This window comes from Melospiza georgiana, chromosome 1, assembly GCF_028018845.1.
Source record: "Melospiza georgiana isolate bMelGeo1 chromosome 1, bMelGeo1.pri, whole genome shotgun sequence".
Taxonomy (NCBI): Eukaryota; Metazoa; Chordata; class Aves; order Passeriformes; family Passerellidae; genus Melospiza; species Melospiza georgiana.
In genome coordinates this window covers 25697965-25722010 of record NC_080430.1, presented here as the reverse complement: position 1 = coordinate 25722010, position 24046 = coordinate 25697965, and the positions used below count along the sequence as shown (strand labels likewise).

The window sequence follows — 24046 nt, the reverse complement described above, 5'->3', positions numbered from 1 at the left end:
ATTAAAAATCTGATCTACTTTTGGTTTTTATTTTGCAGTGATTGACAGATGTATTATAATTTTCCCTCTTCATAAATGCTTCAGTATTGAGATGATCTAATCCCTCTTTTGGTATTTTAACTTGGAGTTGCAATTTAGTTTAGGTAATAAATAAAATTGCAGAAAAAGGAAGGTAATTTACCTCTTGATAAACCTCCATCTTTTTAGCTTCCATTTGTGAATAATGGCTAGTGAGTGTGCAGTGTGCCTGGTACTGGTTGGATTTGGTGTATGGTGAAACAATTCTGATGGTATTGTTAGGAGCTGCCATCTGCACTTATGCAAATTTTTACTGGTCTAGAATAACAATGATTTAATGCAGCAGAACAGTTCAGCAGTTGACATGCAAACACAACTGTTACTGGGCTTTATATTTTTTTAATCCCACTTAATAAAAAACCAAGAAAAATATAGATAACTCCTATATCTGTAATATAATTTACATTCAGTACTTAGCTTATAAAATGTGATACTATTAGTACATGGTATGATAAATATTCTAAGCATACACAACTTGCACTAGGTGATAAAATATTCTGAGCATGTCCTAAAATGATTCTCTCATCAGAGATGGCTTGTTACCTCCACCATCAGCAGATACTGATAATTAATCAACTGAAATGAATCTTTACAGAATAAACAAATCTGTTATACATGAAGGATGATTATGTTCTTTTGGCTGTGAAGATTTTTCATAACTTATTCATGCCAATGATGTGCCTGAGTTATGAAGTATTTTTCACTTATGAAATAAATATAGCATCTTTCGTTTGTCCTGTATCCCCTCTATCTTTGGGGCTTTACCAATGTAAACCAGCACAGATCTACCACCTATGCTGATTTACACCAACAGAAGAATTAATCCCTTACTCATCATCAGCAGAAATGTTTCTTTAGGTATTTCAGATGTATTTCTAAACCATAGCTTTGGTAAAGTGCTTTCAGCTGTTTTATTTTTACAGCAATGATTGTGTAAATGCCATTATCTGCTGTAAGACAGAATCATAGCCTCTCCTTCTACATTTGTCAATGCCACTCTCCTGGTAGATGTGACACACACTGGGAGATAGTGTTGCATTTTGAGATGGGAAAGCTGTGAAAATATAGTATCATTTGTATGTATTTTAAAATTAATTATTCATACTTCAACGTGCTGCTTTTATATTCACTTTTCCTTGAACTATTTAAATGACCAGTTTGTTTTTTCATTGGCAGAAACACTGATCTAGACATGCATGTAAAAGTACTTGAAAATCTTGTTTTAAGAAAGGGAATAAGACCATGTTTGACTGACCTTCTCAAAAATCACAAATAAACAACAGGGTTTAAATTAAGAATATATGTGACTTAAAAGTACAACAGCAAAAAAACCTCAAAAACATTAAAAATCATTACACAATGTTATAAAATAACCAGAAAAACAGCAAATACATTTGAGGAAATCGTGATCTGCAGTGAATATCCTTCAAACAGAAGAATTGTGAATGATTCATTCAGAGTGAGTCATATTTTATTAGAGAAATTCTCAGGGTTAGGCCTACTGTGCAAGCACAAATTCTTGGCAAAGAGTCACTAAAACTGATGTGCTAACTCACATCAGCCAAACATCCTTTATTAAGAACAAAACAAAATAAAAAAACCCACAGAAAGAACAAAAAATCCACACCAAACCCTTGACCTAAGGAAGGGAATACTGCTTTGTGCCTTCCCTTAAGACTTCACTGAAGGAGAGAGGTCAATAAAGAGTTTGAAGAAACAAGATGTGCTCAGGAAAACCTTGTGTTCATTTCCTTTTAACATCCAGCTCTTTCCCACTAGGATTGAGGCCCCTTGGGTTTTTTTTGACTATCAGCAGTACTTGTAGGAAGATGTACTTGGTACAGTTTTGTGGTAAGTTAGCACACAGGAAAATATCCATGTTGCTGAACATACAATGTAACACAGAAGGAGCCATTTGGAAGAAGTTTCTATGTTGTGAGGCAGAGAGAAGATATACTAAGGAAAATAGCTCAGTAATTTGGATAACAACACAGATCTTGAAGGCCTTGGGTCAGTCTTTGCTTTATCTCAGCTATTCACCCAGAGAGTTAGTAATCCAGGTATGTACAGTCTGATTTTTTTCAGGTGCAGTCCTCTCCAGACCTTCCCAGATGCTCTCAGACCTTTCCAAATCCAAGAAGATATTTATTTGCCTTTAAGCTACATACTGCAATGCCTACATTTTGGGACATTTGTCTGCTCATATAAAATCCAGAACGTTGTAAGAGAAATCATAGAAACAGTTTGCCGAACTTGCAAAGTAGTAAGAGAAAGAGTAATGAATAAGATCCAAAATAGCCAGCACACTGAGCTCTGCCTTACACCGTCAGTAGGTAAATGTTAGTCCTTTATCAGTCATTTAGCAAGTCTAAAAAACCAGGAGGCCCAGGCTGTTGGTGTTTCCAGGATAATTATTAATAAGCTCACCAAAAATCATATGTGTCTATCCAGATATGCTGCCCTCCTATACAATACTCTCATAGTTAAAACATCAAGTAGTGAATCAGCTCTCATTCTGTTTTCCACATGAAAACTATCAAGGCCTAATTTTTCACCTCAAGGACAGTGTCCAGGTACTTGGTTGTGCCTTCTCTTGGAAACAAGCTGCAGCCCTTCCTGCAAAACCCATCCCCATGTGTACAAATTCAAGACGCCCTATCAGAAGAGAGCACAAGAAGGCGCTAACTCTAGGCTGTTTCTCATTGTAGAAGGAAGCCTTAAAATCACTGTGTGCTCTGTTTTGTATTACATGTAAAATACAGAAAAACCCCCCACTGGCTGCAGACACACTGTGTCCTGCCTTCTCTAAATAATATTTGTATGCTTTGTAATGAAAACTGACTCACAACTTCACCCTCACCTCATTGCATTCTACCATATAAAAGAGTCATGCTTCTCTCCAGTCCAGCTGATCTTGGATTCTCCTCTCACAATGACATGTCTTCACTAGAAAGAGTGAAAAATGTTCCTCCTCTCTTCCCCAGAGCAGTCTAAGGCTTTGTGGTTAAAACATACTGAAATGAGCATGACACACTGGCTTGAATCTAACCTCAATCAACAGAGGACTTTGAAAACAAGTTAATTATGTGGCCAAGGAGAGTGCTATAGTCCACTACAGTCATACTGCTTATCATCTAAAACATGAACATTATTAGCCTTCACTGCTTTTTCTATGAAGAAAAGGAACTTGGGCCTGTATATGCATGTTGGTCATCATCGGGAACCTGTGAGGCCAAACTCAGGTTTTCCTGCAAGCAAGGCAGTGACCTTCCAAATCTTGTCAGGACCAAGGCAGTGCTGAAGGCATGCTCAGATCTTGAGGTGCCTGGAGCTCTTGAAGGATGGGAAATGAAGCAGATTCAGACTAGATAAAGGACACTTTTTGAAACACTGGAACAGGTTGCCCATAGAGGTGGTAGATGGTGCCCCATCCCTGGAAATAATCAAGACCAGCAGATGGAGAGATGTGTAGGTTTCCCATCCAACCTGGTCTCAAATAAACTGAGTAAACTGGTCTGATTGAAGATATCCCTATTCATTGCAGAGGACTGGGAATAGATGACCTTCAGAGATCCCTTCCAGAGCAAACCATTCCATGATTCTATGATTACAAGTGTTAAAAGAGGTCTTGTGCTGTTTCATTTACAGAGCAGTTGAAAAAGGCTTTCCAGGATCATCCCTCTTCACTCACCTCTCTGAATGTCACTTCCAGTTTACCTGAAATATAGGCAGTTTTTTGAGTTGTGTTTTTCCTTGGCAATTAGCTCAAGACCATGTGTCAGTATAACACAAGAATTCTAGTAATTTTCCTAGCAGTCTTAAATTGAAAAAAATTGCTATTGAAACCTGTTTTCATAATCGGACTGACTTTCAAGCTCACATTTAAATATCCTGACTTATGAATATACACAGAACATAGTATTTGTATTATAAGACAATTGTTATGCTATTTTCTCTACATAATTTTTCTCTTCTTAGTGGTATCATTAAAATAATCGAAGATTGTTTTCTATTGTTTATAAATGGACTGCTATTATCTATTCATTTATGACAAGGTGACAGTATTTACTTATCTAGTTTGCAGATAAGCACTACATAGTCTGTTTTTTGTCTTTGTTTGAAAAAGTGGGGTTGGATGAAGGCTTCAAGCTTGCTTTGATCTAACTGCTATTTTCTAGGTCAGGGAGATGCAGCAAGAAGAGAAAGGTTGTGCTTAGACAGAATAGCTGAGCACTTCCAATGGGCATACATACGTGGAGCAAGCAGAAAAGGAAGAGAATCCAGCAAGTGGGAGGTTTTTACAAGAAACTGAGACTGGGAGACAGCTGCGAAGGGGGTATGTCTGCTGCTGGGCCTCACAGGTGATGGGAGAAACTTCCAAGGGGCACAGGGGAAACTACAATTTGCTCAAACACTGGAGTAGTTAACTCATTGGACTGAAAACACAAAAAGAGATATTCTTCACAGATTTATAGTGGGCAAGTACAGATGTGTTCATGAATCCTTACACTTTTTCTAAGACAAAGAGAAACCAGCTTCACCTTCTCTAAGGTGAATATGCATTTAGGAATCCTTATCATTCCTCTAGTGTCTCTCTCTAGGACAACTAATAGCAATCAAAGAGTTAATTGTTTTTGGTTCAAAAGGCAATAGTTGTCTCCGAGATCCTTTGTCTTTTTAGCGTCTTTACATAACTCAGTTTAAGGGAAAGTGCTGAAATATCTACCTCAAAGCTATGACTAACTTGATACATCATTATTAACTCGAAAACTTGCCCTGGAGCTGTTCTTACAAGCAACCTTTTAGTTACACGCACGTTGCAAGCTCCCTGCCTCCACTGCCAATCTCAGTCTGTCCTAAAATCCCCCCAGAAGCCCCGGACGAGCCAGAGCGGGCGCTGGCAGCCTGACGATAGCCCCGGCGGCAGCCACGGCCCGCATCCCCAGCGGGGCACGGCCGAGCGTGCCCGGGCAGGCTGTGCCAGGCAGAGTGCGAGCCGCCCGGGAGGCTCAGCCTGCCGCACTCGTGGTGGCCCTGGGAACAGCCCTGGACTGCGGCGGGGCTGCTTGTGTGTCACCTTCATGCTGATAGAAACTAGCACAGCATTGACAGAATCTGGTTTGAAAGCACAGCTCGTTCTTGGGACATCCCAGAATGATGGCTGGGGGTGCTGCAACTGTTTGAGACATCCCTCGAGCAGCAGCTTGCCTTGAGGGGAAGAAAACAGCGCTGGGCAGGACAGCGGGGTTTGATGTGAAGGTGTTGGCATCCTTCCGCTGCTCGCCCCGGTGTCCCCTGAGCGCGCCGGGGGCATTCCCCGGGGGCACCAGCTGGTGACACGGTCCCGTCTCCAGCGGGCGGAGCGGCTGCAGGGCCCCAAGAGCTCGGCGTCCCCGTGCGCCCGCCGGGCCACCAGCCGTGTCCGTGGAGCAAGCAGGAGGGCAACCGGGCCCTTCACGGGGATGAGGCGGCGCTCGCCCCGCAAGGCCGGCGTGCCGCCGCTGCCCGAGGCCACGTCTCCCGGCGCCTCGCCCGGCGCCCAGCGCGGAGCCCGCAGGGCCGGTCCGGACCGTGCCGGGCGATCACGGGGCCGCGGCGGGGCCGGGCGGGGGCGGCGCCCCATCCCCGCCTGTGCGAGCGAGCGGTGACGGCCGGCGCTGGCGGGCTGGTGCGCAGGCGGGGAAGCTGCGTGCCGCGGTCGGAAGGGAGGGGAGCGGAGGAAGGGAAGGGACGGGAAGGGGTGGCCGCGCCGGGCACAGCATGGCTGCCAAGGTAAGGCACCGCCGCCGGCGGGCGGGCGGGCGGCGGGGAAGGGGCCGCGGCGGGGCGCTTGCCGGGTTTGACCTCGGGCCTGCCCTTGACGAAAGCCGAGGTGGCGCCTCCTCCTCCTCGCGGCTCGGCAGCCGCTCGCCGCCGGCCCCGGGGAGCGGGGGGTGGGCAGCGGGCGGCCCCCGGCCGGTGGGGCTGTGCGCCAGCGCGGCGAGCATCCGCAGCTGCCCGCGCCGGGAGCAGCGGGCCTCGGCTCCCCTTGCGGTGCATCATCGGCGTCAATGACACTGCACGGCGCCTCCCGCGGCCGGGGCCGGGGCCGGGGCCCGTGCCGGCGTCAGTGTCGGTGTCGGTGCCGGTGCCGGTGTCGCTCTCCCCGGCGAGGCCCCGCACTGCCCCGCCGGGCACCCGTGCCCTGGCCCGGCCGTGGTTCCGCCAAGCGCATTTGGGCCCGGTAGTGCTCAGTGAGAGCCCCGCCGAGCGCCTTGTTCCCCAGTGTACAGATGCATACAGACACACGTACACACGTGCTGTGCATGCGGACAGACACACACACCGCTGTTCGGACGGGGGGATGCAGCGGCACCTCGGGACGGCGGCTGGCAGGTCCCGCAGTGGGCACAGATGTTGGCCCTGCCCCGCTTACAGGCCTTAGCGCGATTGTCCCTTTCTGCTTTTTCTCCCATTTTCTCCGTGTACCTTTTTCTGCCTTCTGTTTTCACATCTGGTCATCATTTCCAAGGATTTTTACTTCTCAGTGCTGTCCTGTCAGGACAGGATAGGATACCTGCTATTTAGGCTTTTTTTACTGATCAGAAGGATAAACAAATTGAAATATGTTATTTAATCACCTAGTAATGTACTCCCATCCCAGAAAAAAAATTGTCATTAGCTGGATCAAGGCCATATCTAAAGGGAGATAAAATGAGATGTAGTGTTGGTGTTTCAAAACTTACGGCTTCCATTAGGTTTCATATTTGAATACTGACACTTCAAAAAGAAATTACTCCATGTCCTTTTATTGAAGTCAGTGATGAAACTGACATTGAGGAAAAAATCATTGAGGAAAAAATTCCCCAAACAACTCAAAGCATGGCTTAGTGTGGCCAGAGTCGTGTGCTCCTTTATTGTAGCTAGGATATGATAGAGCTGCTTTGGTCAGCACCTTTCTCAGTAAGAACATAGGTTATCTGAACTGCATGCTCTTTTAGTGGATTGAGCAATGTTTGATTCCTCATTCCTAGTGTATATAAAGCAGTCATCCCCAAATCTTGTGTTCACTATTTGTGAATCTGTGAAGCTGACCTATCTAGCCTTTTAAAAATTTTTTGATTTCCCACTGGTCCATACACACATGTTGGTTACATCTTACCAAACTATTGGTGTTTAAAGACTTTAAAGTGTTCTATTCTCTGGCTTTTTGAACCTTTTACTTATTTTCTCTTCTCCAAGCAGTGGTTTGTAATCTGCAATCCATTTTAACCTATGCTAGTCGCATATACTTAAAAATACTTAATGTGTAGTTAGTGTTTGTCTAATCGGGTAGACACGTGTGCTCCATGCTACACATTTGCATGGTGTCCTTTTTCCTTAAGCTAGATTTCTTGCACAGTTCAGATCCCTAAAATCTACACAAGCATATGTTGGAAAGACTCAGCACTTTAACAGACACTTAATTGAATGTTGTATATGTCAGGTTACATCAGGCTTGGCAGAGAGATACCCAATAAAAAGAATAATGGCTTAATTGTCATGTCATAGGCATTCTTGGTGTATTGCAGGCAGAGATAAGCTCTTTGTACCCCAGGGTCTCATGCAGTCCTCACATAGCTTCCAAGGAAGGCTTCTGGTTTTTATATAAGTCTAAACATGTTCTGAGAGACTTATGTTAAAAGCAAACAAACAAACAAACTAGAACTGTGGGCAGCTAGAATGGATTAATTACATTACCTTGTGGGATTCAAGGGGGTTTTGTCTTCTTCAGCTGAAACAGCTAAATACAGGTAAATTTATTTTTATATTGAGGTCAGTAGCAAAATGTACACAGCATTTTGTACTTTGAGGGTAACATCCGAGCTTAGGTTCTGCAATTACACATGTGAATAACTTCACCACGGAAAGAGCTTCTGGGCCTGAAGTTATTCACATGTGCTTGCAGGCACGTGCCTTGATTTGTGTTCTAACTTCCTCACTGATGCATCTCAGTAATGTTTGCCTTTTTCACCTCAGCCAAACAATGGACTGGTGAGTTAAATGCTTTTTCTTAAATTTCTTTAGTACTTTTTCCTTGCCAGTATCCTGCATGACCGCTTCCTTTAATTTTTTAATTGTACCCTTTTAGGCATATGAGTCTTTGGGATTGAATGTAACTGGTCTTTGCTTGCAAGATTTCAAATGTTGACATATTAAGCAAACTCTAGGAATTCAGTCTCTCAAAAGGAAAACCCAAATGAGATACTGTTAAGGCTGCATAGTTAAGCACTCAGGTATCAAGGGCACTACAGCCTGATTTAATTTCCTTCATTGTATACAGCTCAATGTTTCCAACTTACACAGCATTTTAAACAATGTATGTTACACATCAGTGCCTGAAACTTTGAAAACATTTTCTGAAACTGTTTTGGGAAAACTGCTATAAATTATATTCACACAAATTTCCAGTAAAAACCAGAGGTGAGATTTTCCAGCAGATTTTTACCCCTTTGGTAATTAAATTACCATTCTAGGTGCTGGCTTCTTTTTCTGCATTGTGCAAAAAAAGAGGTGATGTGGAACATCTTTATGGTAATGCAGGTACAAAGCACTAATGCTTTACATAGAGTGTCCTGCTTATTTCTTCATTTTGAGTGTTTAACAATGCAATCACAATGTTGTTTTTCTGCCCTTTAGCCAGATAGTTCTAAAGAGAATTTACCTAGTCTAGCAAATGCCCCTTGCTGTTCACCTGGTGTGTATTTTACAGCAAAATTAAATGTTTGTGTTGAGTGAATGTCAGTTACCCTTGATCCCTATTCTGCTACAAGTTCTGGGCATAGCTGTTGTCTCATGCATGTGCAAAGTGTGACTTGCTGTCTTTTTAAAGTTCTACTGCTTGATAAAATATAAACATATTTTCAGTGGGAGGTCCTAAGGTATGTCTCAATGAGACTTCTTTCTGTAGTTGATTTTGCTACTATGCTACTTTGTCTGTTCAACTTAAGGTCAGAAATTGATATTTGTAATGGGAGCTAGTATATATCATATTTTTAATCTTTATATTTCATAACCACTAAGCTACGTTCAAAACAGTTAAAAATTGCATTAATGAAAATTCCAAACTCAAATAATTTTGATAGATAATCAAAGTCTATTAAATTGTAAAAACAGTGGCTTAGCATGGAAGCACATGAACACCATTAAACTTTATCTCTGCTGTGGTTAGCATGTGAATAAACTTCTGTAATTGTATGATATGTGTAATAATGATACAGGAGTTGATTTTTGAATACTGTGGAATATCTCTGTTTCTAATGTAATTGTTTTTTTGTGTGTCATGTGTGAACTTTTTTCCATTGGGCACGTACTGGCTGCCCGTACTACTCAGAAAGTATAAGTTACTTTAAAATTATTGTCTTATGAACAAAGTGAACATTGCATGCTAAAAAGCTAGTTGTAAAATGACTGTTCCAGTGAAGGCATGAACCTTACATCAGTACCCTATGGGACTTGCTTGCATGCTTAATTTTAAGTGCATGTGTAAATCTTTCTAAGACTGTCAGAACCACGTCAATAATGTAACAGAAAGAGATTTGTTGCTGACTTATGTGACAATATTTGGGATAGTTGTAATGCAAGGTAAAGAAAATTGGTTATGCAATTTTCATGTATTTAACTTTTCTTTTAATTCTCTTTTCTCTTTTGTTTTTCTGGAACTGTTTATTATGGAAGATGTATCAGTGGAGTTAGATGTTGTTTCCGGTTACTGCCACATCTACCTTTAAAATCCTAAACCTTGTCATACCAAAAATAGTTAGTGCCCAGGCACAGGCTCCTTGTATGTCTTGGTGTTACTGCAGTCAGACATGTCACACTGAACACACCAGTCCTGCAGGATGCATCACCTCAGCTGTATTAACTGGAGTTCTGTGAGGGGTTGATACCACTGGCCCTGCCTCTACAACCCTTTTTGTGTGCAGAAGGGATCCAGTGCCTGCCCTGGATGATGTGAATTAGTGAGGTTTGGGTAAGCAGCGATTGAAATGCAGGCACAATGGCAATGCAGTTCTAAATAAACATGATTACAAGCAATGCCAAAACTGTTAGATGCTGACAGAACCATGCCACTTTGATTATTTTGCTGCCATGCACACCCAGTGTGTCCCTTTTGCATCATTCAGCTCCATTTTGCCTCTTTGTTCAGCTCCTTCTTCCGCGCTCGTTTTCCTGTGCTAGCAGTAGCATGGAGTCTGCCTGGGAACAGATTAAATTCACTCTTCTTGCCCTCAATCGTGCCATTCTTCCCTTCCTCCAGCCAAATGGAAGAGAAGAATTGCATTGCATTGGACATGGATTTGTGGGGCCCTCAGAAAAGAAGAGGTGAGGGATTCTGGCATCATGATGGGCTCCTGTGTCCTTGAAAGGAGAGTAGTCCATTGTGGACAGGCTCCAGCCACTCAGTGAGATCAGTTGTGGAGAGAAAAGTGGTTGGTGAGTAAGGAGAGAGCAATCTGTTTCCCTGAAGCACCACTGAGTTTATGTACTATGGATTTAATAGTGTTATGGCACTTAATGGTGGTGCCATGGTAGTTTTTTGGAGGTAATAGCACTGTGTAATATCCACATGAAAAGTCCTGTTGCTAGTCTGTACAGGTCCAGCAGTGCTTGCTCTTGCATGGTTACATTTTGGATCTGTGCAGAAATATGTAAATTCTTATATGTATCATAAGACTCTTCTTTCCACTTTCCCCTCAGAAAAAAAAAACATGTATTTATGCTGCTTATGACTTATTACTGCATCTTGATTTCTTAAGAGACCAGAAATTGCTTGATAGAGGGACATTGAATTTGTATGAGTGCTGATAATTTCAGACCTTTTCTAAGTACAAAGTAGCATGACTGATGGCTGCATCTGAAAGAGAGAAGAAACCAAGTCATTTACTCCACTGTCCTGCCTGTCACATTTTATGTGTCTGGTTTCATTTGGTTTCTTTTACTGCCTAGATCTTTGCTTGTGATGTGTACCCTCAGGAGAACTGGTTGAGTCCCAGTCTCACAAGACTCACAGCATGCAACAGGGCCCACTGGCAAGGATAATCCCAGGAAAGACACTCATGGAGCAATTCTGCTGTGGAAAAATTCCATGCAGCTCTCTGCTGCAGTGGACACTGAGTTACCCTGAAAAGAATCTTTATAACAGTGGGGATTTTGTCTCAATTGATTTTACCTGTGTCTTTGTGCTGCTATTTCCTCTCTGACTCCACCTTTCCTTATCAGAGCAAGGTGGGGACAAGAGGAGGTGGTGGAAGAGGTTGCTTTATATCTTCAATATGTTAGGTACTGATGGCATCACATGTTGCAACTGCCAGTGGTTTTGGCAGGTTTTTGGAACTTCTTCCTTTCCATTATGGTACCCCTGTAAGAGGAATTGCAGGGTGACTTTGCTTCATGTATAGCCTAGGAGAGGGCTACTGGATCCAGCAGTTATGTGTATACCTTGTCTTTTGTGATGCCTGCTGAAAAGAATTTGGAGTTGTCTGGATTTTATCACACTGGGAAATAATTTGCTCTTTCTATGCAGCTTTGTGTCGCAGGAGGGTAGAGGAGATCTTGGAAGTGTGCCTCAAACCACTTGTTAAAGGCACTCCTGGAGCTGTAATGTAACCAAGCTTACAGCCCTGAATGATAACAATGTCTCTTCTGACCAGCTTGTTTAGGCCTGTATCTATTTTATTTGTCTATGTTGTCCAAGGAGTATGACAAGGAGGTATGTGATACTGAATTTCCTGGAAAATGGAATGAATGTGCCGCTGATTTTTAGCTTAATTTTTGCTTTTGAACTATGGAATTGCCTCTGCTTTGGCTGTAGAATGGCTTTACCATACTGAATAGAGCCTGTGTGTTTGTATGGTGCCAAACTTAATCTTGCATAAGGCCTCTAGGCATGACTTTACTCTGCTAATCATGCTGTTTTGCTTTAGCTACAACATAATCTTCAGGAACTGATGTTTCATGGTGCTAGATAACTATGGCTAGTAAAATGTAAGGTTGCATGTTTTCTGATGCATCCTCTTTCTGGAAAGGATCTGTATCTCAGTCATTTACAGAGAGACAAAGAGGTCCCTATAAAAATACTCTATATTCAATTGCTTTGGAATAAAGCAATTTCAGCTGAAGCTGTGTTAAAACACTTAAAGGAACACTGTAAATGCAGTTTTTAAAATAATGTCATGCTATTTACAAGATCTTAGAAACAGGCAATTGCAATTATATTCTTTACCAAAAATGTTACTTGACCTGAACAAAATCCAGTGTGCTAAAGGATGAAATTGCTCACAAGGAATGGGTTGTTGGCATTTTTCTTTTCATCTGAAGAGGGAAAAAATAAACATTTGAGAGAGAGAGAATGGCAAAGTGACTACATGTACACTAAACTATGTGCATTTAGTGAAGAAACAGAAGAAATACAGCTTGTTGCAGGACTAATCCTCTTGTTGGGCATATGTGAGATCCCTAAACATCAGCTGGATTTATATATTTATGATACCTTGCATGCCTAGGCAGCCTGCCAGAAGTGTTTTTGTGCTGGCCAATATGGTCACTCTTTGAGTCCCCGTGGAGATCTACCTTACACTCTGGCCATGTGAAAACCAATTTAGAAAAAGATATTTTTTTTTTGCTGTTCTTTAGACTAACATCTCCATGCCTAACTTTTTTTACCCACTTGACTTCAGAATTAAGAAACCTACCAGAGCTGTGAGGGATTGGTACCAAAACAGCCGTGTGCTCACTAGGGAGCATCCAAGGCAGCCAGTGGGATATGAAAGAATAGGGATGAAGAAAAGGAAAGTCTCTGGAGGATCTTTAAAGAGCAAGGTTTACACCTCTGTTTCAGGCATTGCACTGTTTTGTAACAATGCAACAGAAGGACTGGGGCAAGAGGTGTGGGCCAGAACCTGATTCGGTTTGGAGCCATTATGGAACCTGGCACAGAGGGGAGAGGATTTGGATTCTTTGTTGCCAGAACCTGATTCAGTTTGTAGCCATTATGGTACCCACCTGAGCGGGAGGGAAGGTTTGGATTCTTTGTTGCCAGCAGTGTTGATGCATTTTGCATGAAGGATGCCTCCAGGGCTGCTGCCTGGTGGGTGCTCACTGCCGATGTGCATTAGGCGTGTTGCATGTGTGGTTGCTGGGCGCCTGGTCAGTGCGTCTGAAATGTCTGTACATGCTCAAATCAGGGCTGCAGCAGTTCTGGATGTGCACCTTGGGGAAACTTCTGGAGTCCTAAAGCCTTAAATTGCATGTGACTTTCTGCTTGTACAAATGGAATGGTTTTTGCATCATGCTGTGACTAGAGGTAGTGGGGCGTGCTAATGGATCAGACCCTCAGAGGCTGAGCAAAGTGGAGTTTCCAAATATACAAACACAGTTTTATTTGTAGAGAGTGCTCTGAGATGGGCAGACTTGTGCCCACACAGCCAGACCTTTTAAAAATACTTCTAAAATCTTAGTATCATCACTACTCCATATCTTTAGGATCTTACTGGTTCTTCTTTGAAAGCCAAGGCTAGACCAGGTCTCTAGGTCTGGTTCTTTGCCTTCTTGGTGTTGGGCTGATTGTTCTCTGCTCTGGTGCCAGGGCTGAACTTGCTTCTCTTGGTTGGGTTGGTGTGGAGAGGTACCTGTCTGTTTCTTGAACTGCCAGGTCACTGCAGTTTTTAAAAGCTGGCAGTAGCTATGAAGTTGTGATTTCACTAAATAATGATTCAGTGACAATCCTAGAGTAGTGTAATGGTGCAGGGGTGAATTGAAATGGATAACTGACTGGGAAAAATGTTACACTTTTTTTCCTCTTTTTTTTTGTGTATATAAATTGGTTTTGTTTGCATCAGATCAGATCAGATCAGATCAGATCAGTTCCCTAGTACAGTTCACAGCAAAGCAGTTTAAAGAGTTATGTGGATGGCACTGAGCACAGAAATACCTTAAGCTGGAGACCTGCAAAAGTTTGTTTAGTGTGACTGCTATAGGGATATTTACTGCTGTGCATTTATAGATACTTTTACATTTTCCACTGCTTGGCAGAGAAGTAAGAAGGCAGGCTTTTTTACTTTTAGTAAGTGGTTTGTCTGTCGTCAGCCATAGATAGCCATAGAGGTTGTAGGGATTTTTCCCTGAAGGTGGGAGGTGTGGTGCAAGAATGTAGCCATGCAGATGTAACTGTAATATGGCATAGGCAAAACTGTGAGATTCTCATAGAACTGATTGGTCAACTGATCACTCACAAGTTATTTACGTGCCAGTCGGCAGAAATTTAAATTGAAAGAAGGAAAGTAAGAAATGGAACTGAAACACCAAGAAAGCTTTGTCATAACTTTTCTTTTAAATATTTGTACTCTTTTAAAGTATTTTGTCCCATTTTCTCTGTAAAGCCTAATACCTGGACTGAAGGAATGTTTTTAAAAGGAGTTTCCTGAGTAAGCAGAAGTTAAAAATCGGACTTCCCTTGCAAATGGTTTCTACTATTGTGTTGCTTTTTGGGGTTTTTTTTGGTTTTTTTTTGTTTTTTTTTTTGTTTTTTTGGTTTTTTTTAAAGATGTGTCTCATTGGCTTACTTATGTATTCAAAAGTGACCTGACTTTGTTGTAGAAGGAGTAACTGCCACTTGCTTTAGGCAAGTTTGTGGTTGGTTTTGCCCTGATTAGCCTAGCTGGTCCATACTTGTTTTTCTAACAGTGCTGATCAGCCTTAGCTCAACATAACACACAGAAGATGACTGTAGCCTTAGTCTGTAGGAGTCAGGCAGCTGGTGAAATTCTAACTGAGAAATGAAATCCTAACTCTCCAGAAATTTGGGAAATTAAAGGAGGATGACAGATGCTGAAGATGAAGGAACTTTGAGAGCCGTGCTTTATTTTCCTTTGATTGGTAGTTTTTGAATGATTGATACACATGTGAGTTGTTAAGCACTCTGTCATTTTATGAATTATCCATATTAAAATGTATAAAGGTCAAAATGAAAAACAAAGCTACAGAGAGGTTTCATGTATTTGTGGTTTAGGTTACTTTTATGAGTTTAGGTTGCCTTTATGAGTTATGACCTTCACATGCCCTTGGTCTTGCTCCCTACCAGCAAGTCCACATTAGCATCAATAATATTAGTTTATCTTTTGGTAGAAGACCTGATCTCAAAGAGACTGGACCAGAGCTGGAGGCAGGGTACTCTGAGAACAGACACCTGAGACTTTTTCAGGGATTTGTATTTGTGTTGGTTTTTTTGCTGTTATGGTTTTTTTTAAATTTGTTTTTGTTTGATTTTTTTTTAAACCCAGATATCATATTTGGAAAACTTAGGCAATCTAAGTTTATAGTAGTAAATAGTACTACCACAACTGGTGATTGTTTTAGTGTTTCCATTTTTAAGTGACAAATTTTCTTTACTCTGTGCATCTCTGTAGTCTTTCCACATTTTTGGCATTCATGCTGTTAATATTTTAGGTGACTGTGACTGCAATGAATAGAACAGGTAACCTGTCTTGAGGCTTTTAATTCTTGCTCCACAAACTGTCCTTATGACAGGTGAGCCCTTCCCAGCCCTATTAGGGCTGTTTGCAATATTAGTAGTTCTTTTTGATGAAAACCAGGTCCCAGCGATGGAAAAGGATGTTAACTCTGCATCTTATTGCATACCACTGGTTAATTACATTTGATCTAATATGGAAAGAAACACAGTTGAATATTATTCAGACCTGTAAGATTACCTTTTTGTCAAGTGCAGTGCTTTGCAGAAAGCTAATAATGAATGTACTCCAGCACCTCTTTTGGGTATCTAGGGCAGGATTGTCTGGCAGCAAAACAGACTGATCAGGGAGGCAAATAGTTAATGTTATGTTGTAATTTGAAGAAGAATCCTTCAGAAACTGAGCATTTTAAAGCTCATTAACTGCTTTTTGACCAACATATATTATCTGATAGAAGCTGCCAGAATGCAGAATTAAATTCACCTGCTAAGGTCCAAGTTTTGGTGAGCTGGCAATAATAGTCCTAGAGTTGTAGTTATCTGTAGAACTATTGTTAGATTATATTGAGATTAGCCACAAATCATATAGTTGAAACTTGATTGTGTCTTCTTTTCAAAACAGAAATATCAAAGAATAATTTTACTTGAAGGGTATTAGCATTACACTTAAAGGGTGCATTCTTTAAATTATTTTCCAGTCTTCAGGTCCCACTGTGAATCAATCCCATGTGAAGATAATGTACACTGTAACTCTTAATGTCTAGTTTTTAAAAAAAATTCCATCAGTTTAAAAATTTCAGGGCTTTTAAAGGTTATTTTTGCAATTATTGGAACCTATCAGAAGAGTAATACATGTGCTTTTTACAACTATGATTGTTATGCCTTGATGATTAGGGTAATTGAAGGATTGAAAGAGTAAACTAAATTTCAGAGCTAGAATACAGAAGATGTTGTGTAGCTAGATGACCACAGTTATTTGCCAACCTTACAAATACGTGAAAGCAGAGTTTGTTTTCCCTCCTCCTACAGAAGAGGAGACTGAGGGGAGACCTCATCCCAGTCTAGAACTTCCTTATGAGGGGGAGAGGAGGGACAGACACTGATCTCCTTACTCTGGTGACCAGCGACAGAACCCAAGGGAAGAACCTGCAGTTGTGTCAGGGGAGGTTAAAGTTGGATATTAGGAAAGGTTCTTTCACCCAGAGGGTGGTTGGGCACTGGAACAGCTCCCCAGGGAAGTGTCACAGCACCAGCCTGATGGAGTTCAAGAGGTGTTTGGACAATGCCCTCAGGCCCATGGTGGGGAGGGCATTGTCCAGTCGTCTTGGGGATGGTCCTGTGCAGGGACAGGGATTGGACTTGATGATCCTTGTGGGTCCCTTCCAACTCAGCATATTCTGTGATTCAGATGTTTTTGTGTAATTAGTATTCTAAGTATCAAAACATGGCTTTTGAGCTAAAGAGCTGTTGAGCAAGTCTAAAATATATCATTCCTGAGCAGTTGTGGAACTGCACAGGGAGGGAAGTGTGGGCAATCAAAGTCTGAGTATTTCCTGTATAGCTGAACAAATTTTTTCAACTGAAAACTTTAAGAAAAGGATGAGAATAGACATCTCATATAGTTGAATTTCGCTTCTTGTTTCCCCAATAGAGTTTATTATTTCTCTGTTTATGACAGTGATCTTGTTGGTACTTCCTTTGTAATTGAAATTTGATTTACTGGCATTCAGATTGTTATGTGAAATGCCAGTGACCACAGATTTTTCAAGCTCCACACACTGTTTTGTATTTATCTTTTCACATTTTTCAGTTTCTGTAGGTGAATACTGCCTGATCTTTATTCACCAAGGATTTAAAAATGTTTTTTTTCCTGGAGCCAAGCTTCATTTCTATCTGAGAATAAAAGTTTAAACTTAGTAGGAAATGTAAAGTTCAAAGAAGGTTCTGTGGCAGGTTGGTGTCTTTTTTTAGAGCTGGCTTTGCAAGGAGAGGAAGAGAAAAAATTAACTAGCAATCACTGTGCTTTGTTTTTCATTCTGACATTGTGTACTGGGGAAAATGGCTGTAGATTTCAGAATAAGGAAAGGCACACATTTTTCTTTCCTGATGATGTTTGCCCACTACTTAAAAATGCACTCAGTCAACAGGGGAGGAGGCTTTCACCAGGATGATCCTAAACCAAATGCCAATCATCTAGCTAGTAGGAGGAAAAAATTCTAATTGTCTTTATATTTTAGTTGCTATTTCTTATCCCAACTTCCCTGAACTCTGTCAGCCAGTAGAATCACCATTTTGGGGGAGTTTGGGTTTTTGCTTCAGCCAATGGATATATAATTCTGGGAAGTTATCAAAAGTGCCCACTTCATCAAAGTAAAGCAGTAAATTAGAGTAGTTTTAAAGAAATAAATTAGAGCAAATTATTCAGTGTTGGAGTAGCTTGAGCAGCATCTGACTACATCTTTCATCAAAGGTTGATGGGTGTTAATCAAAATGCAGGTAACATCTCCAAAGCATGAAAGGCCATCAGCAGGATCATGACACAAAGATTCTATGTCTGTACATGCAACTCTGGTTTGAAGGTCTGTGTTCAAATGTGTAGACATGTGGTATCCTACATTGAGAAATAAAATCTCCTGTCTTAATGCCTCTTGGTAGTGTGTGTTTATGGTGTGGCTTTGCTTTTTTATTTTTGCACTTCTTTTACATCAGGTGCCCTCTACATCTGCTTAGGCGAGTCTGGGTCTGGTGTGGGCTCTTAGTGTGGGAGAGAGACTGGGATGTTGCCTCGTATCAGTAGCAGGGCAGCAGTCTCGTTTCTTAAAAGATTTAATTGAAAGATATGTCCTGCAATAGCAGTCATATGTTTCCTTTGTTATGTGACTTTCCTGTCACATCTGTCCATTGCTTCACCTGATGTGTAGGTCTTACTTTAGGATAGAAGAGGTCTGAAAATTAGTACTACTGAATACAAACAGCAGACTTCATTACTGTTGTCATTTTTCTCTGCCTTGGAAATAAAACCTATTCCCAGTCTTCCCTGAATCCTTGGCTGCTAAAACCTCTTGGTCACGTATTTTATTATTGTAGTTCTTTATCATGTTTGACAACTACTATTTGATGAAACATCGCTGATTTAACAGATCTTTGACAGAAGAAACCTTTAAGTGAGGCACTGGGTATGAAAAGCCATTAGAAAAACACGGTATGTAAAAATACCGCGTCTGCCTGATTCCTTCTCTCAGCCCATTGTGCAGTCTGAATCTGACTAGAGAAATCTTCACGTGTTTGGGAGAAGAAATTTTTGAATAATTTCACATTTCCATTAAAATAGTTTTTGTCACTGACATCAAGTCAGCCTTCCTCCTTCCTGTCACTTCACCTGTCTAAGACTGCTTGCCATTGTGTGTCAGTCTAACTGGAAACTACTTTCTAAAGATCATGAATTAGTCCCATGTTGATGCTGTTCAAAAGGAAGAAAAACATGGCAACAACAAACTTTATTCAACTGCTTTTACTCTGTTCGCAGACCTAGATCAGTAACTTGGTCTGAATCTTTTCTGTCAAGACTAACTGGTGTGAAGCAGGTTCAGTCTTTTCTGCATTGTGAAGATTATACTACAGGAGTTTTGAGCCTCTTTGGTCTCCATAAAGAAGATAGTGGTGTAAAACCCTTAATGACTGTGAAACTCTTGCAATTTGCTTTTGGTTTTCCATTACATGTAACCTATAGATTCAGTATCTCAGGTAAGAGAACAGACCAGACCAGAATACTTAATTCTCAAGTGTGCAAGCATTTAAATCCTGTATCATTGAAATAGCACTTAATAGTTCCTTATTCTATGTGCCTTTGGCAAGCTGATAATAAATCAGCTTTTTCCCCTTTTTCTCTGGATGTGTGGCAAGTGAAGGAAGTAAAGAGAGCCCTGAACTCCTGAAAATTATGGAAGTATCTTAGCAAAATATGCACAGAAAATCTGCCAAATACACTTGTTTTTCTCCAGTGTTTTTAGGAAGTTTTATACAGAATGTGTGCCTAGAATTCTTTTGTAGCTATGAAAAACTGGGGCTTTGTGTATGACCCACGATTTGATCAAACAAAGGTGTATGTAATGACGACTAGTGTGAGATCTGGATTTCTGTTCACTGCAGATTTTTTTTGTGGGGTAGTGCAGGTTGTGAAAGCTGTGAGGTGTAATCACTGATTGATGACCCAGACTTTTTTTTTTTTTTTTTTTTGAGGTAAAGCATTAACTTTTTGTGTTTCAAAAGTGCTGGATCAACTGGTCAGAAAGAGTTTTTTTGGAATTCTGCTGCAGTTTTGACAGTTTAGGCTAAAAAGTAGGATACTATGGGATGGCAGGCTTGTTGTTCTGAATTCATTTGGTGATGTCAGGGTGCTGATAACAACCCAAGTGTCGAAGGAATGAAATGGAAGAGCTCCTGGTTACTGAGTCATTAAAAGAAAAGTGCTAGGTCTTCTCTAGTGTCTTAAACACTGCTCTGTGTTTGTTAATCTGGTATTTTTAGACTTTAGTTTGACTGCAATGCCCTCAAAGTAAATGGAAGTCCATTTCTTGGGGGAGAAAAAGGTTCAATATTGTTTACCTTCGCTAAAAATGCTTTCCTGGAGGTAATTTTAAGGATTTTATCTTTAAATTCCCATTTTTAAATTAAAATGTTCAGTTTGACATCATCCTTATTTCCACTGCAACCAAGTGATCTCACAAAAACATTCAGAGGGCAATGCAGCAGAAGTAAATTTAATGTTTTAATGAAACAGTTATTGCTTTATGCAAATATCTATGGTAAAATAGACTCACGGATGATAAGCCAAAATCATTCAAGCTAAAATCAGAATAGTTTGTAATTAAAATGCTGAAAATGTTTCCACAGTTTCTTAAGGAGATGAGAAGATTTTAATTATTGTTGTCAGGTATCTTACAAGTTAGGTGTATTATGGAGAGTTATTGTGAACTTTTTAACAATTTTGACTGAGGTGTGGCAGCTCAGTGGCAGATAAACCCCTAGGATTACAGTGACAGCATTGCATAAAAAAATATAGGTCTTCACTGGTTTATTTTATATTCCTGCATGAAACTGTAAATTATTTCCAAGTACCCTCTTTGATAGCTTCACTTTTCAGTTCATATCTTAAGCAAGAATGAAGGTCATACAACCAGAGTGTCCTGTGGCAGCTGTGTAATCTGCTAATATTTAAACATCAAGCAGTTGTTTGTTGTTAATATTGAAGGTAAGAATTGTGAAATAAAATGTTAAACTGCCTTTACTTTGTACTCCCTGTCTTCAGGGAGATTATGTAATAAGTTTAAACGAAAACCCATATGGTGCTAGTTGGACAAACAGTGATACCCTTGTTTACAGGCAAAAGAGAGTGTGTTTGAAAACACATACTTTGACATATGTATTATTTTGAGATGACAGGTAAAAATCTTCAAGGGAGAGAGATACTTTGTTAATGTGAAAGTCCAGGCCTTCCATAGCCAGAGGCTTATTAACATGTTTATGTGGGAAAGGTGGATAGTTACTGTTACTCAACTTTCACAGACCATGGCCCTGCTTCCCATGACCCAGTATGCCACTGTGTTGAGTGCTGTGTGGATAGAAAAAAGAAAAATAAATAGCATTGTTTTTTTGTTTCAAGTAGGAAAATGTTACCTTTTGCCCAAATATGTTCTGGAATGCTCCTGTTATTTTTGTTAGCTATGGGGAAGGGTTCCTGACCACAGGATTTTAGCTTTTCTTTGAGTCTCACCATTTATAGCCTATTAATAACTTTACTTGATGTGTGTGATGTTGTTTTTCTTATGCAGGTGTCATTTGTTCTTTTTAAAGTTGTAGATTGGATCCATACATGCATAAGGATTTGTGCCCACTCCCACACCCTTCCCAGTTCTCTGAGCTGCTGAGGTGTAGCATTTTGAATAGAGCTGAATAGATGGAATTGATTATAAACAGGATCTTTAAAAGTGAACTTCTGTCTTCAAAGAAAGAAACACAATACTGAAACAAACCACATTTACCAGTCAGTTATTCCCACATAATTCCTGTCCTGCCATTATTGGTCAAGTCATGTAATATATATTTCATAACTTTTCTTAACTTTTCTTCAGCACATTTCTTTACCTGCTCATTCACAAGCATGGAGTTACAGATTACAGATTACTCTAGCAACAACTTAAGATGCTGCCTATAAACGTTCCACAAGTTTACGTGATACAATTTTTTTGTTGTATTTTATGATGATGATGATGATTATTATTATTATTATTACTATTTTGGTGGTAGGTTTTTGTAATTAGCAGTTATTTAAGAGCAGGTCATTCTGGCTATCATACCCCTGTATGGCTCTGTGCCAGGTCTGCTTTCTTCAAAAGGCAGCAGGTTTTTGTTTATTGCTGCAAACAATCTTGCTCACTCACTGGGACCTTGTGTTGGCATCTGGGAGAGAAAATTATGCAGAAACCTTTTTAACATTGTTCAGGGTGTCCTTGCCATTGTTGATTCTGTAATTCATGAAGGTGTCAGATAAAGCATGGAATGCCTCTTTTTAGGTCTCTGTGTGTACTGTACGATGTCAGGTGCAATTGAGGACTCTGAAGAAGTTCCCTGGGAGTGCAGCATCATACCATTGTTTTGAATCTTTGGATTGTGACTTTTCTTGGTGGAAGAACCTCTTTAGGTTATTATAGCTGCTTTGTGCTATGGCAGGGGAAAGTGAGTGTTTGGGTGGTGGTTGGGGTCAGGAGCTTGAAGCCAGGTGAAACCAGGAGTGATTGTCTCCATTAAGCTGTGAGCTGTTGGGAACCTTGAGCACCATGAGCGTGGGTACCTTGAAGAGCCGTGTTACTAACTTGTATGTTGCATTCAGAGATGGATCTCTCAGAGCTCACTGTTGCCCTACACAGCTGTGAGATGATGCTTCCTGAAGATGCCACATTCTGAGAGCCATGGTGTTAAATGGCCTTTTGACTTGTCACCTACCCATTGCTTCATCTGGGTTAAAATACATATTTTATGTTAATAACATTGAATGCCAGGCAAGATTCATGCTGCATGATAGTCTGCCGGTTCTCTCTTATAATTTTTGAATGGTAACAGTGTCATTCAGTATCTTCACTGTCTGCTTTCTGCAGAAACTGCTTTCAATCTTGCAGTTGTTACACTGGAGAATTTTCCTATCCTTTGCTTCTTTGGGTGAGATGAATGTTTTTCTGCTAGATGTAAGCCTCTGGAAGACAAATTGCTGGAACTGGGATGACTGTTTTGAAAGATAAACATGAGGCCGTTGATGTCTTGAGCTTAAGGTCAGCGCACTGGGTGAACATTAGCATTATTGTTGTAACAAAACATGCCCTGGGAGAACCAAAAAGGAAAGTCTAATCTGGAGTGAGATAGCCACCAAATATGTTTTATCAGGTTCATAATTCTTAGATATGACTCTGTTTCTGAAGGGTGTAAGGAAGTAAATAGCAGCATTAACATCTATAACCTCATCCATCTATGAAGAGCAGGAGTGGGTATTTTTGAAACATACCCATGACTGGATAAAAAATGTCTCTTGACCATTCTCAGGAGCTCCTTTGAAAAGAAACTTTTTAATTGAAGGACCTCTAATATATCTTAAGTAGAATTATTCAATTCTTCAAGTGAGTGGTGAGCTCTGGTTTGCTGAGCTACACAGGAACATGTTAACGTTGCATAATGGCCATCACAATGTGGCTCACTTGTGTATCTCTGAATCACTGTCCTGAGCAAAAATGTGTTGCAGAAGAGCTATGAGACAATAGGGAATATTACTTTGAGAGAGAAGTTACAGCACAGTATGGTAACACTTTATAATGGATAGATAGAGTGATTGGAGAACTGGGCTTTTTCTGATAGTAACATGAAAAGTGAAAGAAGTTTCTGTTTTTAACAAAGTTTAGGTTTTCAGGTTCAGTTTCTTACTGTGGTGTAGTGCATCAATTTTTGTTGCAGGAATGATAGCTGTTGTATCCTTGTCCTAGTCTGGAGGCTGACTACAAATAGTCCAGTTTGTTCCTAACTCCATTTTCTGATAAGTGCTTAAAGTTTGGAGTGGTTTGTGTTGGCCACAGTATGGTGCTTTTTCCTTTACTTAAATGCTTTCACTAACCAATGGCGATGCCTAGCTATTTTTACCTTTGTTAGTTTTACTGTCCTTCTGTTTTCCAGATCTTAAAGTACAAAAATTGTAGAAGTAAACACTCTAAAGGCATTTTTACATAGCATTGATTAGCTAATCTTGGAAATTCTTGTAGCAGTTTTTCTTAAGATATGTACTACTTCCACCTTGGTTTCTGTACCTACTTGGAAGTATTGGACAAACTGGACAAGGATATTCCTGTGTGTATATAATTGGTGTTGGTCCCTGATGAATTTGTGTGCAAAAATACTATGGTTCATTGGGAGTCTCCTTGTGTGAGAACCATCCTATGAACA

The 24046-nt window shown here is 40.6% G+C and overlaps 1 protein-coding gene across 5 annotated transcripts in view; it reads left to right on the top strand.

The window, feature by feature from the left end:
- Positions 1-5783: 5783 nt before the first annotated feature.
- The window catches only part of SLC25A13 (solute carrier family 25 member 13), a 99008-nt gene continuing 80745 nt past the window's right edge, over positions 5784-24046 (top strand). The window contains exons 1-2 of one of the 5 annotated variants that reach the window (XM_058026398.1): positions 5784-5850; positions 8077-8091. In XM_058026398.1, the coding sequence (XP_057882381.1) occupies positions 5839-5850; positions 8077-8091 (27 nt within the window). In that variant the 5' untranslated portion in view covers positions 5784-5838. Of the gene's footprint in view, positions 5851-8076; positions 8092-10147; positions 10534-11672; positions 11810-12840; positions 12919-24046 lie in introns of those variants that run through there. The other 4 variants (XM_058026416.1, XM_058026424.1, XM_058026408.1 and 1 more) reach the window with 4 other exon arrangements.